Source organism: Pteropus medius, unplaced genomic scaffold (genome assembly GCF_902729225.1).
Source record: "Pteropus medius unplaced genomic scaffold, Ma_sr-lr_union100, whole genome shotgun sequence".
NCBI classification, from domain to species: Eukaryota; Metazoa; Chordata; class Mammalia; order Chiroptera; family Pteropodidae; genus Pteropus; species Pteropus medius.
The window spans coordinates 7,573,130-7,586,317 of record NW_024351731.1 but is presented as its reverse complement, the minus strand read 5'-3'; the positions used below and the strand labels follow the sequence as shown (position 1 = coordinate 7,586,317).

Sequence of the window (13,188 nt, the reverse complement as noted above, 5' to 3'; positions counted from 1 at the left end):
TATGGAATCTGCCCATTCTTGAGAGGGATTGAGCTTCCTAAGGCTGCCAGGTCAGCAGCTGGTTTCCCCAAGCAAAGGAAAGGGATGCGCTGGAAGCACCTGGAACCTTACCCAGTCTGGCCTCCTGCTGGTCCCTGGACTGAGAAGACATAGTCCTGGACCCTTGCTCTCCTGGGACATGGTGGAGTTCTGAATATACCTGCATGGTCTGACAGGTGGCCCTCTGGGGCAGTGACCTTCACGGGCTGCTTGCTGAAGTAGGGACCAGAGGGCTGTACCACAGCTGTTCCCAGAAACACCATCCCCTCCCACTGCTGACTCGACGTCTACCTGTTTGTCCTCCAGCCTGTGTAAAGCAAATCCTGATTTACTAAGTCCCTCACTTTCCTGGGTGGGCCCCTCTTCACCTTCCTACCACAGGATTGGGCAGAGCAATGGGTTAGATTCGAGGTCCAGAGTGCTCTCTCGGGGCAGGGGGCGGGGCGGGTCTCTGCGCTTCCGTCCTGTATTAGCACATCTGGTCCCGCACAAGGAGAGAGTAGCTGGGGGGGGTCCCGTGAGCCAAGCCAGAGCCCCGCGCACGCAAGCTCGAGTGTTAGGGGGTCAAAGGGGCAAGTACACCCCGACGTGAGGGTCCAGGGCTGCTCTCAAGCCCCAGCAACCCCCGGTGTGTGGACCGCGCCTAGAACCCGCCGGAAGCGCGAAGCCAATTCCCGGCGCGCCCTCCATGGGTCGCCCTGGGCCCCGCCCCCTGCCTACCCACTTTCTGCAGGGGCGGGGGCTCGTGCGCCCATTGGCTCGGGCCGCCGCGCCGTCCACCCCTGGGAGGGGCTGCCATTGGCCCTGCGCGCGTCACGTGACCGGGAGGACCAGGGGGCGGTGGCGGCGGCGGCGGCGGCGGCGGCGGGGGGTGGCAGCGCGCAGCGAAAACAAAGATGGCTGCCGCTCCGGGGTCGGTGGCCGCAGCGGCTGCGGGGCGACGCGCGGGCTCGAACCACTGAAGCGGCGGAGCAGGGAGCGGGGTTGCGGGGTCGCGGCGGCGGCAGCGGCGAGAGGGCAGCGGGAGCACGCGGCGCCCCTAACCTCCAGCCGCAGGAGCGCGCTCGCACCTGCCCGCCGGGCCGGCCGGCCGCGATGTCCGGCGCAGAAGAGGCCGGCGGGGGCGGCCCGGCCACGGGGCCCGCGGGCGCCGTGCCTGCCGGGGCCGGGGCGGCTGCGGGGCCGGCGGCGGCGTTGGGCGAGGCAGCAGGGCCCGGGCTCCCGGACGAGGCGGGTCTGGCTGGCGCCCGGCAGCTGCAGGAGGCGGCCGGCGACCCCGACGCGCCGCCCAAGAAGCGGCTGCGAGCGGCCGAGGCGGCCGAGGCGGCGGCGGCGGCGGGCAGCGGGAAGCTGGAGGAGCGGCTGTACTCGGTGCTGTGCTGCACCGTCTGCCTGGACTTGCCCAAGGCCTCCGTGTACCAGGTAGGGCCGCGGGCCCGACCCCGACCTGGCCCGGCCGGCCGAGCCCCGGGGCCCAGCGGTCGGGATTCGGCGCCTGCTCAGAAGCTCCTCCTCTTCTCAGGCCTTTATTTCCTGTTCTGAACCCCTGCTTTCTTGCTCGGACTCCCCTTATTTCCCGGTCCGAGTCTGTCTCCCAGGTAGATGCTTCTTTTCAGCTCCCCTTGCTCTCTCTTGGCACTCCCCAGCCCACCTTCTCAAGCTGACCCCAGAGAAAGCTGGAGACAGATGCCCCCGCGCCCCTCCCTCTTAGGGCTTGCTCCACTCGTTTCCGAGCTCCCTGTCTTCCCTCTTCCTTCAAGAGGTCCTTCTCTGTTTTCTAAGCAGTTACTCCCCAATCTTTGTCCTCACACCCCTCCTGCACCCCTCCTCCCACCCGAGAGGAAGAATCCTCTTTGCCTCACTTTCTGGAAGAGTCTTGGAGAAGGGAGAGGATCGCCTCTTTGCCCTCCCCATCTTTCCCCTTCATTCCTGGTCTGGATGAACCATCTGCGTCAAGCCCACAGTCTGGGTCCCTTCGAGTCCCAGTCTCACCCTGTGCTTCTGGACTGCTCTGCCCTGGGGCCAGGCTCCCACCCCACCCTGCCTCACCCACACCAGGCGTTCTAAGTTGTCAGCACTCCAGGTCTGCCCACCTCCTCCAGTGTGAATCCAGCATCGTTGCTGGTCCGAGTCCTTAACCAACTGAGGGCCGTTAGACAGGTTACCTGGCCCGGGTGGGTCTTTCACTGGCACCAAGTAGCGGCAGGGACTATATTCTGGCCCCAGAATTAGTGTCCTACCTTCTTCTTTGTCTCTGTCCACCTCAACCCCTTATCTCTGTACCCTGTTCCTCCAGAGTCCTTTTAAAGAATGAGGCAGGTTCCTGGCTACTTTCCTTTGCACTCACAGAAACTGGACGTGGCTGCTGGGGCCTCGTTCCCCTGCCTCTACTCAAACTGGGGGGCCATGGGTGAAGGCTATTCTTGTAGGAAGCGGTGTAGGGCTAGTCTGGGTTGCAAATTTCTCCACCCTGTGGATCTCCAAATCCTTGCTGCTGTGCCACGAGGACTCCTGTGTGCCCGGGTGTTGGAGAGCGGAGAGAAAAGGCTTTGGTGGGGAAGTGAGCAGAGTTCTTTAGGGAGAAGGCACTGGCTCTCAGCCCACCCTGCTGGCCTTTGGGCAGCTCCTGGCCCAGTGCCCCTGAGTCATGCTTCTCATCACTCAGCCTTGGGGTGTTCCTAGGACTTGTCGTCTCTCCGGCCCCTTGTTCCTTGCCCAGGACCTTTCGATCCTTCCAGGTGGGAGAACTCTTCTTTGGGCTTCGAGTGACAACCCAGGAAGCCAAGCCAATGGTAGGGGCTCCCAGAGGAATTCAGAGATCTGCTCACTTTCCCCTCTGGCAAGTGGGCTGGAGCTGGACCTGGCATGAGGACAGGCCACATGGTGCTAGCTCCTGGTCCACTCAGCCTCTGGCCAGAGCTGGTGACCAGGCCTCTAAGCCTGGCTGGTTCAAACTGGCCCACACTGCCTTGGGTGCTGAGCTCTGTCCTGCCAGGAGCGGGCAGCTGGGCAGCTGTGCCGGCGAGTGAGGGCACTAGGACAGCCCTACCACGGCCCTCCCCGCAGCCCAGCGGGCTCCGCTCAGCGGGCTCTGCTCAGCGGCTTACCTGGGAACGCGTTGTGGAGCCAGGGGAGGTGTGCCACTGAGCTGCGGGCTCTGGCGCTGGACCCCTCCATAGCCCATTCCCACCAGTGACACCTGGGCCTCAGTGAGGAGTGGCTCCCTCCCATCCCTGGAGGCCTGAGAAAGTTCTGGGCCCTGTGGTCAGTGGAAGGGCCCTGGCTCAGGGAGTGCTGACCAGCCCGGTCGTGGGTCAGAACTCATTGTGGCCGCTGGAATTGCTGCCATGGGCTGGGGGCACGTGAGCATGAGGCCAGGGTAGGAGGGGCCCGAGAGGGGCAGGGGAAGGAGGGAAGGCTTCTCGGCGGCTTGCTGCCCACGCCACGTCCCTCTTCAGCCCCACAGCGACCCTGGGTGGGGATGTTGAGGATGGGGCTCAGAAAGGGCTAATGCCTGGTCGACACTAGAGCTGGGTTTGCTTCCAGAAGGACCTGGTTATGACAGCATAGGTTCCACATGCTGCCCCGAAACGGGTGGGCACAGAGCCTTCTTCATGTCCCTGGTCGAAGCCCATTGCCGCCGTCACCTGTTGGCCTTGACTTGGCCCCTCCACTTCCGCCGGTCTTCCTAGTTGAGCTGTGTCATGCTGGTCCAGGTGGGCTGTGTCCAGCCCTGGTGCCATGGGAGTGACTCCATGGGGGTGCAGTGGGCTGGGTGCACGCTCAGTGAAGAGCTCGCCCCCTGGCCACCAGACCCCACCTCCATTTCAGCGGGGAGGCCTTGGTGGTGGCAAGAACTCGCCTCAGCAGACACGGGCTGACCGGGTGGGCTCATCCACCTGCTCTGGACTCAGGCCCTGGCTGATAGTGCTGTACACCTGTGCTGGGAAACCTGCTCTGGCTTCCGACTCACGCAGATGGCTGTCACTGTAGCCTGCGTCAGGCCAGGTCAGGGCCAGAGCAGGCACAGCGGGTACTGGCTATTATGTTCTTCATTTGGGTGTTAGGTGTGGCCTTGGTGACTGGCCTGACAAGGTGTACGGCCACCTCCTGGAGTCCCAGGCAGGCGCTGGGGGAAGCACCCAGGTGGAGCAACAAGGACACTCACGCAGGAGTGGGCGACCAGCAGTGTGTGCAGCTCTCAATGCCGCCCTGTGGTCATAGCAATGTCACCCAGCCTCTCTACTGAGGGAGTGCCCTCTCTGGGGCAAAAAGCCTCGGTGCCGCCTGGAGCATCGCAGCCGTAGCCCGACCCTGCCCTCCCTCCGGGCTTCCTTGCCTTCTTTACATGAGGCCCAGTGTGCTCTCCACTTGGTCCTGACCGGGCTGGTGCCAGCCGAGGCCCCAAGTAGACTGGCGCCTGAAGGGAGGGGCCGCGCAGCTCCCCCACCCCTCACTGGTTCTCAGCCAGCGGAGCCTCTGAGCGTGGCCCTGCTGGCCTTCTGGCCCCTGTGCCGCCCACTCCCGGCCGCAGACCTGGGCCCTGCTCCTCCGGCCGCAGCTGCTGTGCCCTCTCCACCTGGGTGCCCTCTCTTGCTCTTCCTCATAGGCCCTGCTGAGGCAGTGTCCCCAAGCTATAGGATGTCCATCCCTCCCCGCTGCTCTGGACTCAGGCCCTGGTTATGACAGCATGGGGTCCTTGCCACTGTGCCCTGTGGGGGTGCTGGGTGCATCTTGCTGTGCCTTCCACCCCTGTGCCCTCCTGTCTCTGTCAGGACTCAGCTCAGGCCCTGGCCCTAGGGGACTGCTACCTGATTGGCACTTACGTCAGCGAAAGGCCCAGGAGGCAGGGGTGGCCCTGTCTCCCCAAGCTCTGACCAGCATGGGCATAGGCCTTGTCAGCATGCCCAGCACTGCGCGCGCTCTCCAAGTGCTGTATCAGCAGTGCTGGTGGGCCTGCGCTCCCTAGGGTCGGGGTCTGCTCCCCAGCTCCCTGGCCACTCCCGGCTGTGGCTGGCTCATGCTTTGAGGTGAGGAAGGTAGAAGAACTTTGGCAATCACCTGTATGGTGCCCAAAGTCAGGGCAGAGAGGAGGGTCCCAGACCCTGGGGTCAAGTTTCTTGCGCTGGCCGTTCCGCACGTGTTACCCAGACAGCACTTGGGTTCTGAGTGAAGCCTGACGGGCTTCCACCTCGTCCTCGCTCTCTGGGCAGCCTGACCTCAGGGCCACCTGCCCCGGCTCCGCACTGAAGTGCCGTGGGTGCTTGGAGTCACAGCTCTACCCGGAACAGCTGCGCACCTCAGAGGCTGCGTGGTCCCTCCCAGCCCCTTGACTAAGGAGGAGGAGGCCTCAGGCCTACCATGGGGGTGGGCGGCCCTCCAGCTGGGCCGGGTGGCACTTAGCTATGCTCTGGAGGGTGGCACAGCCTGTTCTAGAGTGGGGTGTCATGTAGGGGCCACGGTTTGAGGGGACCATGCACTCCTAGCCTCTTGACCACGGTGTGGTTTCCGGAAGTTGGGAGACACGTCTGAGACCTGTTTCCAGCCCAAGGCCTGGGGATCAGGGCTCCTCATGAGTCCGTACGGTCCATTCGGCCCGCTTAGCCCAGGGAGAAGCTGTCCCTGAGAGCTGCATGTGGTCAGGCAGAGGGAGGGGCTGCTGGGTAATGTCCTGGGGGTGGGGGCGCAGGGACAAAGGAGGGCTGCTGAAATCACAGGCCTGTCCTGGAGTCCCTTCTGAGGCCTCTCAGGTGGGGGACTCGTGAGGGGCTGGCCGGGCCCCATTGTGTGGTGACCACTGTGGTGGGTGTTTGTTCTGTGCCCACTATGTGTTGGGGCCCGAGCGATACTGCCACCCATGTCCTCCCACCTCCTCTGTACGTGACGAGGCCAGTCCTGTCCTCATTGCCTTTTGTGCCCGAGGAAATCGAGGCCCAGAGAGGGAAGTGACTAGCCCAAGTTCATGCTTCTGCTGATCTGCAGCCCTGCGACGTCATCCTGGGTCATGGGCCCCACTCCCGGCCCCCAGGCAGCCTGGCCTGAGCGCTGCGGGAGCTGCTGCTCGGAGCGCCCAAGACCTAGGGGGCCTGGCCCTGCCTGGCTGATGCTGTCCATCCAGGGCTGGGCGTGTGGCCAGCACTCTCAGTCCTCTAGAGCCCAGCTTCTGGGGCAGGCGTGGTCCATCCCAGCTGCTGCAGGGGCCAGGTCTGCGTGACGCTGTGGCCTGGCCTGTGTGTAGACCTGGGGTCTTGCTGGTGAGGTGGGGTCTGGAGCATGGCAACTGCCCTGCTACGGACAGGCTGCCTGGGTTGGGTGTCGCTGGGTCTGGGCCAGCCACCGGCTGCCCACTAGAGAGCATCCTTTGGATAGCGGGTAAGGGGCTGGCTGCATGTGGATGGCACCTTGTCCCTTGGCCAGGCCAGCAGCACTTGGGGCATCTTGCTGACTAGAGCCGAGCTGTAGAGGATGGGCAGTGGGCCTGCCTCTCCCAGGGGCTGCCGCACCACTTGAGTCTGCAGAGTCTGGAGGCTCTGAGAAGAAGGGGCACGGACCGGCCCAGGGGCACAGGTGTTCCTGTGGCCGGGCCCCCATGACCCAAGGAGAGGCCTGCGGGGTTGGGGTGCAGGTTGGGCAGTGCTGGGAGATAAGCAGTCACACACTTGGCAGCCTTGAGTGTCCCTCAGGAGGTCCCAGGATTCCATCTTGAGTGTCATACTCAGGCCCACACTCTGGCTGGGCCACCCAGAGACAGAAGAGAAGCCAGGTGATGAGACCCAGGAGCATGCTGTCTTTTTGCCCAGGCGGTGTGGGGCCCCAGTCCAGGGAGGGGGTTGGTGTCCTGATGGCCCTCAGTGGGCGTGGCGCCATGTGGCTTGGCCTGCAGTCCCTCCTGCGGTAAGTGGCTGGTGGCCTGTGCTGCTTCCCTCTGGCTCCCTGGAAGCAGCAGCCGACCACCCTCCCCTCCCCCGCCCCCAAGGCTAGGGCCTGGTGGGGCTGTGGGAAGAGCCCCTGGTCTGCGCCTCCCAGGGGGTCCCCCACCCTCCCCCCTGCTCACTGCTTCTCTGGCTCCTCTGCTGAGCCCTGGCGGGTAGACAGGGCAGACTGCTTTTCTAGCCTGCTTCTCCCATGGGCAGGCCTCACTCATCCCAACCAGCCGTGTGTCCAGAGCTAGTGCTGGCCGGCCCCTGCCAGGCCCTGTCCTACAAGCCTGAGCCCAGCCGGCTCCCCTTCCTCATCTTACACACCTTAGTTTCTGACCTGACTGAGGAGTTGAGGTGTGGGTGCAGGTTACCTGGGGTGTGCACATGTGAGCGAGGCCTCTGTCCCCGGCCCTGCCCACTGTTACTCCTTATCCCTCCCTGGACCCTCAGCCCAGCCCGTGGCTGCTAAGAGCCCACTCAACTTCCAGCAGGGAACCTACGTGTGTGGGTGTGGCCTGGCAGTGGCCTGTGACCCTCCTTCTCTAAAGGGTCCTGGACCCCAAGGGAAGCCTGTGGCCAAGTGGCTTTCTGGAGCTTTGCCATGGCTGGCACGCCCAGGCCAGCTGCTGCCTGCCCGCTCACCCTTGGCCAGCCAGAGGGGTCTCTGCAAATGGAGACCCAGTTAGGCCTCGGCAGCCCGCAGCACAGAGCCCAGCCCAAGGTCCCCACACTGCCCCGGTGTTCCCAGGCTCTGAGACCACCAGGACAACCGTGCCCCTTGCCTGGGTCTCCCCTCCCCCTACACGGCAGCCAGGCCCACAGTCTGCTGGGTATCCCACTTCATAGCACCAGGTGGGTGCTGGGGGGGGTGTGTGTGGAACCAGTGAAGGACCCCAGAGAGGAGTTGGGCTGGCAACGTGCAGGGTCCCCCACTGCGAGGGGCGAGCTGCTGACGGCAATGTCTGGCCCTCAGGTCTTGAGGTTCAGAAAGGGAGGGCCCAGGTCTTACTGAGCCAACTCGCCCACGTGTCTGCCTGCTGTGCCCTGCACCTCCTCCAGGCATGCACCGCCCACGTGCCCCTGTCCCAGGCCAGCTTGGCTGCCCCACTGCCACACTCTACAACCAGGTCTGGGGAAGGCCCCTGCAGCTAACCACTGTCACCGGGTGGGTGGCAGCTGCCTTTTCACCTGTGCTGGCCAAGGAGATCCAGAGGGGAGAGGCCAGGGGCCAGGCTGGGGGTCAATGTGAACCAAGTCCCCTGCCACCAGCACGAGCGGCCCTTCTGAAGGCCAGGAGAGGGCATGACTGCCTCGGCATGGGGAGTACTGTCTGCTGCCCCCTCAACAGCCGCTGGCCACATGCTGTTACTGTGCTGGGCCACAAGTCCACGTTTCTGTGGGTAGCCTGAACTCGGGGCCTGCAGGGGACTCAGGATAGTCCCTGACCCCTGGGATGGGAAAAGGCCCGGCTCCAAGCCCCAGTGTGGTCAGTCGCTCCAGCGGGCCTGCCTCAGTGAAGAGCCGGAACCTCTGTCAGCTAGCGGGGGCCACCTGGCGACACCTGCCTCCCCAGAGGCCCAGCGGCTGCCGTAGGTGCTACTGGGAAGCCTGTCTCTCCTGAGCAGCGGCCCTGTGTGTGCTAAGCGCCAGCACGCCACGCCGCCTCATCGTAGTCCCTCCTGCAGCACGAACCCCTCGCGATGGCCTGGCCTGGCCTGGCTGGAGCTGGCGGGCAGCACGGGCGTGCGCGTCCCGCAGGTCTGTGAGCTCCGTCTCCCTCTGCTTCTTCACAGTGCACTAACGGTCACTTGATGTGCGCTGGCTGTTTTATCCACCTACTAGCAGATGCCCGGCTGAAGGAGGAGCAGGCCACGTGCCCCAACTGCCGCTGTGAGATCAGCAAGAGCCTCTGCTGCCGCAACCTGGCCGTGGAGAAGGCCGTGAGCGAGCTGCCCTCCGAGTGCGGCTTCTGCCTGCGCCCATTTCCCCGCTCCCTTCTGGAGAGGCACCAGAAAGAGGAGTGCCAGGACAGGTGACCATCGGGCCCGGGGGCCACCCCTCCTGTGGGCTTCTCTGGCTGGGCCTCGTTACCGGGCCTTGGGGCCCGACACGGGGTGGGGGCTTGGGTCTGCACCTGGGGCTGTGTGATAGTCTCTTAGAGGCCGTCCTCGACATCCCCGGTCCCAGGCAAGTGTGGCCAGTTCAGGAGCTCGAGGCGGTTGGTGTGAGGCTGCACTGGTACCCCTGCCCAGGCCCCCATGCTACTCCTGGATCAGGCTTTGCCGAGGCCAGGACCGTGGTTGGCAGCCACCACTACCCAGCAGGAGAAACAACCCACAGCAGTGGGTATCAGTGGCCGATGCGCCCACAGCTTGCATGGCGCCTTCTCTTCCTGGGGCCTGGCACACGCTGATTATGTCCTTGAGGGAGGGGCTCATGCGTGAGCACAGCTAAGCAAAGGCCCGTGGGACTCAGGCCTTGACTGTGGTGCTCACCTCCCCAGGGTGACTCAGTGCAAGTACAAGCGCATCGGCTGCCCGTGGCACGGCCCCTTCCACGAGCTGACAGTGCACGAGGCCGCGTGCGCCCACCCGACCAAGACGGGCAACGAGCTGATGGAGATCCTGGACGAGATGGACCAGAGCCACCGCAAGGAGATGCAGTTGTACAACAGCATCTTCAGCCTGCTCAGCTTCGAGAAGATCGGCTACACAGGTGAGGTGCCCCGCTGCCTGTTGCATGCTGTACAGGTGGGGGGCTAGCGGCTGGGAGCCTGGAGAGCCCAGGTTCTGGGCAGTGGGCGCAGGCCACACCGGATGGCTGGGCTCTAGAAGAGCTGGTGAATGGGGGGGGCACCTCAGGGGAGAAGATGGACCAGAGGCTGAGCAGGGGAGGGGCCAGGGCAGGATCCCAGGGGCGCCTGCATGGCTCACACGGAGCCCCTCCCACCTGTCCTCCCCACCCCAGCGACCAGGTGGTGTCCTCACTGTGTGGGGCTGCACAGACTTGGGACATTCTGGGGTCTAACCAGAAGGTGGGTGTCTCAGGGGGCCCGGGAGCTGGGGGCCAGAAGAACACTTGTCACGTTGGGTCCTGCCTGCGGTCACTGTGGGGGCCACCGGCCTCCTGAGGCCAGAAGAGGCTCAGGGCAGGGCTGCAGAACAAGCAGAGGGCGCCCAGCTTGAAAGGCAGAGCTGGGAGCGGACACCCAGGGACAGGCAGGCTGGACCGCAGCTGGCCCGCTGGATCTCACAGGCTCCCCTGGCCACCGACAGTGCCTTCGGACGTGCGGAGAGCAGGGGCCATGCCAGAGCCCGGTCTAGATCCAAAGAACAGCAAGGAGTGCCTGCTGATGCTGGGGCTGCTCAGGGAGGCTCCAGCCCTCGACTGCCCAGCCCCTGCCAGGTGGCCAGCTGAGAGCATCAAGGGCAGTCATGGCAGCCAGTTGCACCGTGCTGCCTGGACTGGACCTGGCTCAGTGTGGGCCTGCACGGGTCGGAGAGGCTGAGAGCCTGGGAGCCTCAGCAGCAAAAGGCCATGCTCCCTGGTCAGCCGCAGCCTCAGTCTCCCTGGTGGGCGCCACGGCACAAACAGGCCAGGCCTGGCCGAGGCATCAGGACTTGGGCAGTGGCGGGGCAGGGAGCCCCACACACGCAGGAAGGACTGGCCGCCTTCGTGGAGGGACAAGCTGGCTGTGACCCGGGCTGTGCTGAGAGGACTATGTGACGGCAGCTGCCCACCGACTGACGGCCAGGCTGCATCGGCGAGCCCGCACCCTGACTCCGGTCCTGGAGGCCCGAGCACCATGCAGCCGCCTCCGCCGGCTTTCTGGAGGCTCTGTATCGGAACCAATAAAGCGTGCTTGTTCTCAGAACTGCATCCTGTCTGTGTGTCTGCTTACCCAGCCCCTGGGGCGGGTGGGCAAGGGCCAGGTGGGGTCCGGCGGGTGGCAGCCTCTGGACCCCCGCAGCTGATGTGTGTCACTTTCCCCAGAACGCATGTGCGCCGCCCGCCATTTGCCATAGTCACGTTTGGTTTGCCTCGTGACAAGGAGAGCTCGTGTCCTTCTGGGAAGCTGCCTTCCCCCCCAGCTGAGCCTATGTCCTCAGCTGGCCGGAAGGCCCCCCAGCCCAGCCCACACTGACTGCCGGCCCCTCCCGGCCTGTCTGTCTCCACAGAGGTCCAGTTCCGGCCGTACCGCACGGACGACTTCATCACACGCCTGTACTACGAGACACCGCGGTTCACGGTGCTGAGCCAGACGTGGGTCTTGAAGGCACGTGTGAACGACTCAGAGCGCAACCCCAACCTCTCGTGCAAGCGCACCCTCTCCTTCCAGCTGCTCCTCAAGAGCAAGGTCACGGCGCCCCTGGAGTGTTCCTTCCTGCTGCTCAAGGGCCCATACGATGATGTGAAGATCAGCCCCGTCATCTACCACTTCGTCTTCACCAACGACAGCAATGAGACGGACTACGTGCCGCTGCCCATCGTCGACTCCGTGGAGTGCAACAAGCTGCTGGCCGCCAAGAACATCAACCTGCGGCTCTTCCTGTTCCAGATACAGAAGTAGGCGGCCGCCGTGCTGCCCACAGCCCCCCAGCAGCGGCCCCGCAGTGCCGCCCTACCAGCTTGACAGAGGCGGAGGGACACGGTGACACTGGGGCAGTCTGCATGTGTGCGCGCAGCTGTGAGCGCCCACCGCCACGCCCCCCGCCCCACCTCCCTGTCCAGGTCACTGGAGGCTGGGACCCTGCAGAGGAGCCCACGGCCTGGGGCAGGGCAAGGCGCAGCGCAGGGGACCTGCCGGGCCCCCACCACTCGGCGAAGCGGCTCCTGGGCCGGGCTCGGGGCACTGACATCAGACGGCATATTTGATTGCGATTAAAAAGGCACCTTGTTTCCTACTTTCTGGTTTGTTCGAGGCACAGCGCGGGAGCTTTGGTTTGGCCTGGGGGTCGGAGCCAGCCCGTCCCTGTCACTGCACTTCCAGGGGCTGCCCAGGACACTTGGAGATGCTGTCCCCTCCATCTCGAGCCTGGGCAGGGGAGTAGGCAGGGTCGGGGTCTCCCGGCAGCCTCGGCGTAGCCGCCAACCACCACAGGGGTCCAGGACTCCACAGGGCTCAGCGGATGTTTCGGAATGCAGGGTGAAATTCTCTTCCCAGGAAAAAACGAGAAACTCTTTGCAGGCTACTCTGTAAGTCATGCAAATTTAGCCAGAGAGAATCTCTTTTCTATATAGAGCCTGGCCGGGAAGTGAGGGAAGCTCTGGGAGCCCTGGCTGGTGAGGCAGCTGAGGGTCTGAGGGGGTCGATCACTGAGCTGCTCTCACGGACCAGCTTGTTGGCCCTCAATCCAGGGGTCTACCGTGAAGGTCAGCGCCTGGGCAGCGTGGTTTTTTGCCTGAGAGGCAGTCTCTTCCCAGCTTTGACTTGGCTGCCCCCCAAAGCCCCAGGACCCCAAGGTTCCAGGGCTGCAGTGCACATGCCCCGTGTGTGCACCTCGGGGTGGTCGGGCCCTCGCAGGTGTTGGAGAGCTGTCCCCCACCCTCCAGCCCGGCCCCGCGGCTGCAGCGTGCACTCCTGGGCCCTTGGAGCTACTGGAGAGCTGTCCTGCTCTGCGTAGGAGACGCAGCTCTAATGCAATAGCTTTTTGTTTCTTCAATACCAAAGAACCGTTTCCTTCGCCCCTGGCCAGGCCACCCTGTGCCTTGGAGCAGCCCCCGCCGCCCTTCCCTGCACGCAGGACCCATCGCCATGCAGGGCTCAGTGGGCAGCGCAGCTACGGGTCTGGCCAGCCTCTGGGCTGAGACCTGGTGTCAGTCCTCCCGCCAGGGCGGCTCCCCAAGTTCCCCTAAGAAGCCAGTTTGGCTTCCTGCTCCAAGCCCAGTGTATGGGGCTCTTCGGGGTCCCCTCCTGCAAGGCCGATGGCCTGGCCACTGAGGGGACCAGGTGGTGTGAGGTGTTCGGTTTCCTGCCCTCTTCAGAGAAAGAACCCACCCCAGCCCCCACAGTGCTCTGCACTTGGGCACACCCTGGTGTGAGGGCCCACTGCCCTCGGGCTGGCCCCTGCCTGGTGGGCACGGAGAGTGACAGGTATATGCGTGTCAGGTCTCGCTGTGTGTGTCACTGCATCTCTACGTTTCTCTATAGAGTTCCTGGACTTCCAAGTGAGGGTGTTGTGAGCGGAGCCCAGGTTGGTGCAGGCTTGCCCTGCTTGCCTGTGTTTGG

At 64.3% G+C, this 13,188-nt stretch overlaps 1 protein-coding gene across 2 annotated transcripts; it reads left to right on the top strand.

Annotated features, from left to right (window-relative positions):
- Nucleotides 1-907: 907 nt before the first annotated feature.
- On the top strand, nucleotides 908-11,863 carry ZFTRAF1 (zinc finger TRAF-type and ring finger containing 1). 2 transcript variants are annotated; one of them, XM_039846192.1, is made up of 4 exons: nucleotides 908-1,461; nucleotides 8,753-8,991; nucleotides 9,463-9,674; nucleotides 11,138-11,863. In XM_039846192.1, exons 1-4 carry the CDS (start codon nucleotides 1,135-1,137, stop codon nucleotides 11,527-11,529), a joined length of 1,170 nt encoding a protein of 389 aa, XP_039702126.1. In that variant the 5' UTR covers nucleotides 908-1,134; the 3' UTR covers nucleotides 11,530-11,863. The 2 variants fall into 2 exon arrangements, with proteins under 2 accessions (XP_039702126.1, XP_039702127.1); XM_039846193.1 differs by lacking the exon at nucleotides 11,138-11,863 and adding an exon at nucleotides 10,235-10,838.
- The last annotated feature ends 1,325 nt before the right edge of the window (nucleotides 11,864-13,188 follow it).

Bases quoted from the DNA above. Each gene is read 5' to 3' on its own strand.
- ZFTRAF1 (XM_039846192.1), top strand. From the start codon at position 1,135: ATGTCCGGCGCAGAAGAGGCCGGCGGGGGCGGCCCGGCCACGGGGCCC. The intron at 1,462-8,752 runs GTAGGGCCGCGG...GCTTCTTCACAG, and splicing joins CCAAGGCCTCCGTGTACCAG to TGCACTAACGGTCACTTGAT. The intron at 9,675-11,137 runs GTGAGGTGCCCC...CTGTCTCCACAG, and splicing joins CGAGAAGATCGGCTACACAG to AGGTCCAGTTCCGGCCGTAC.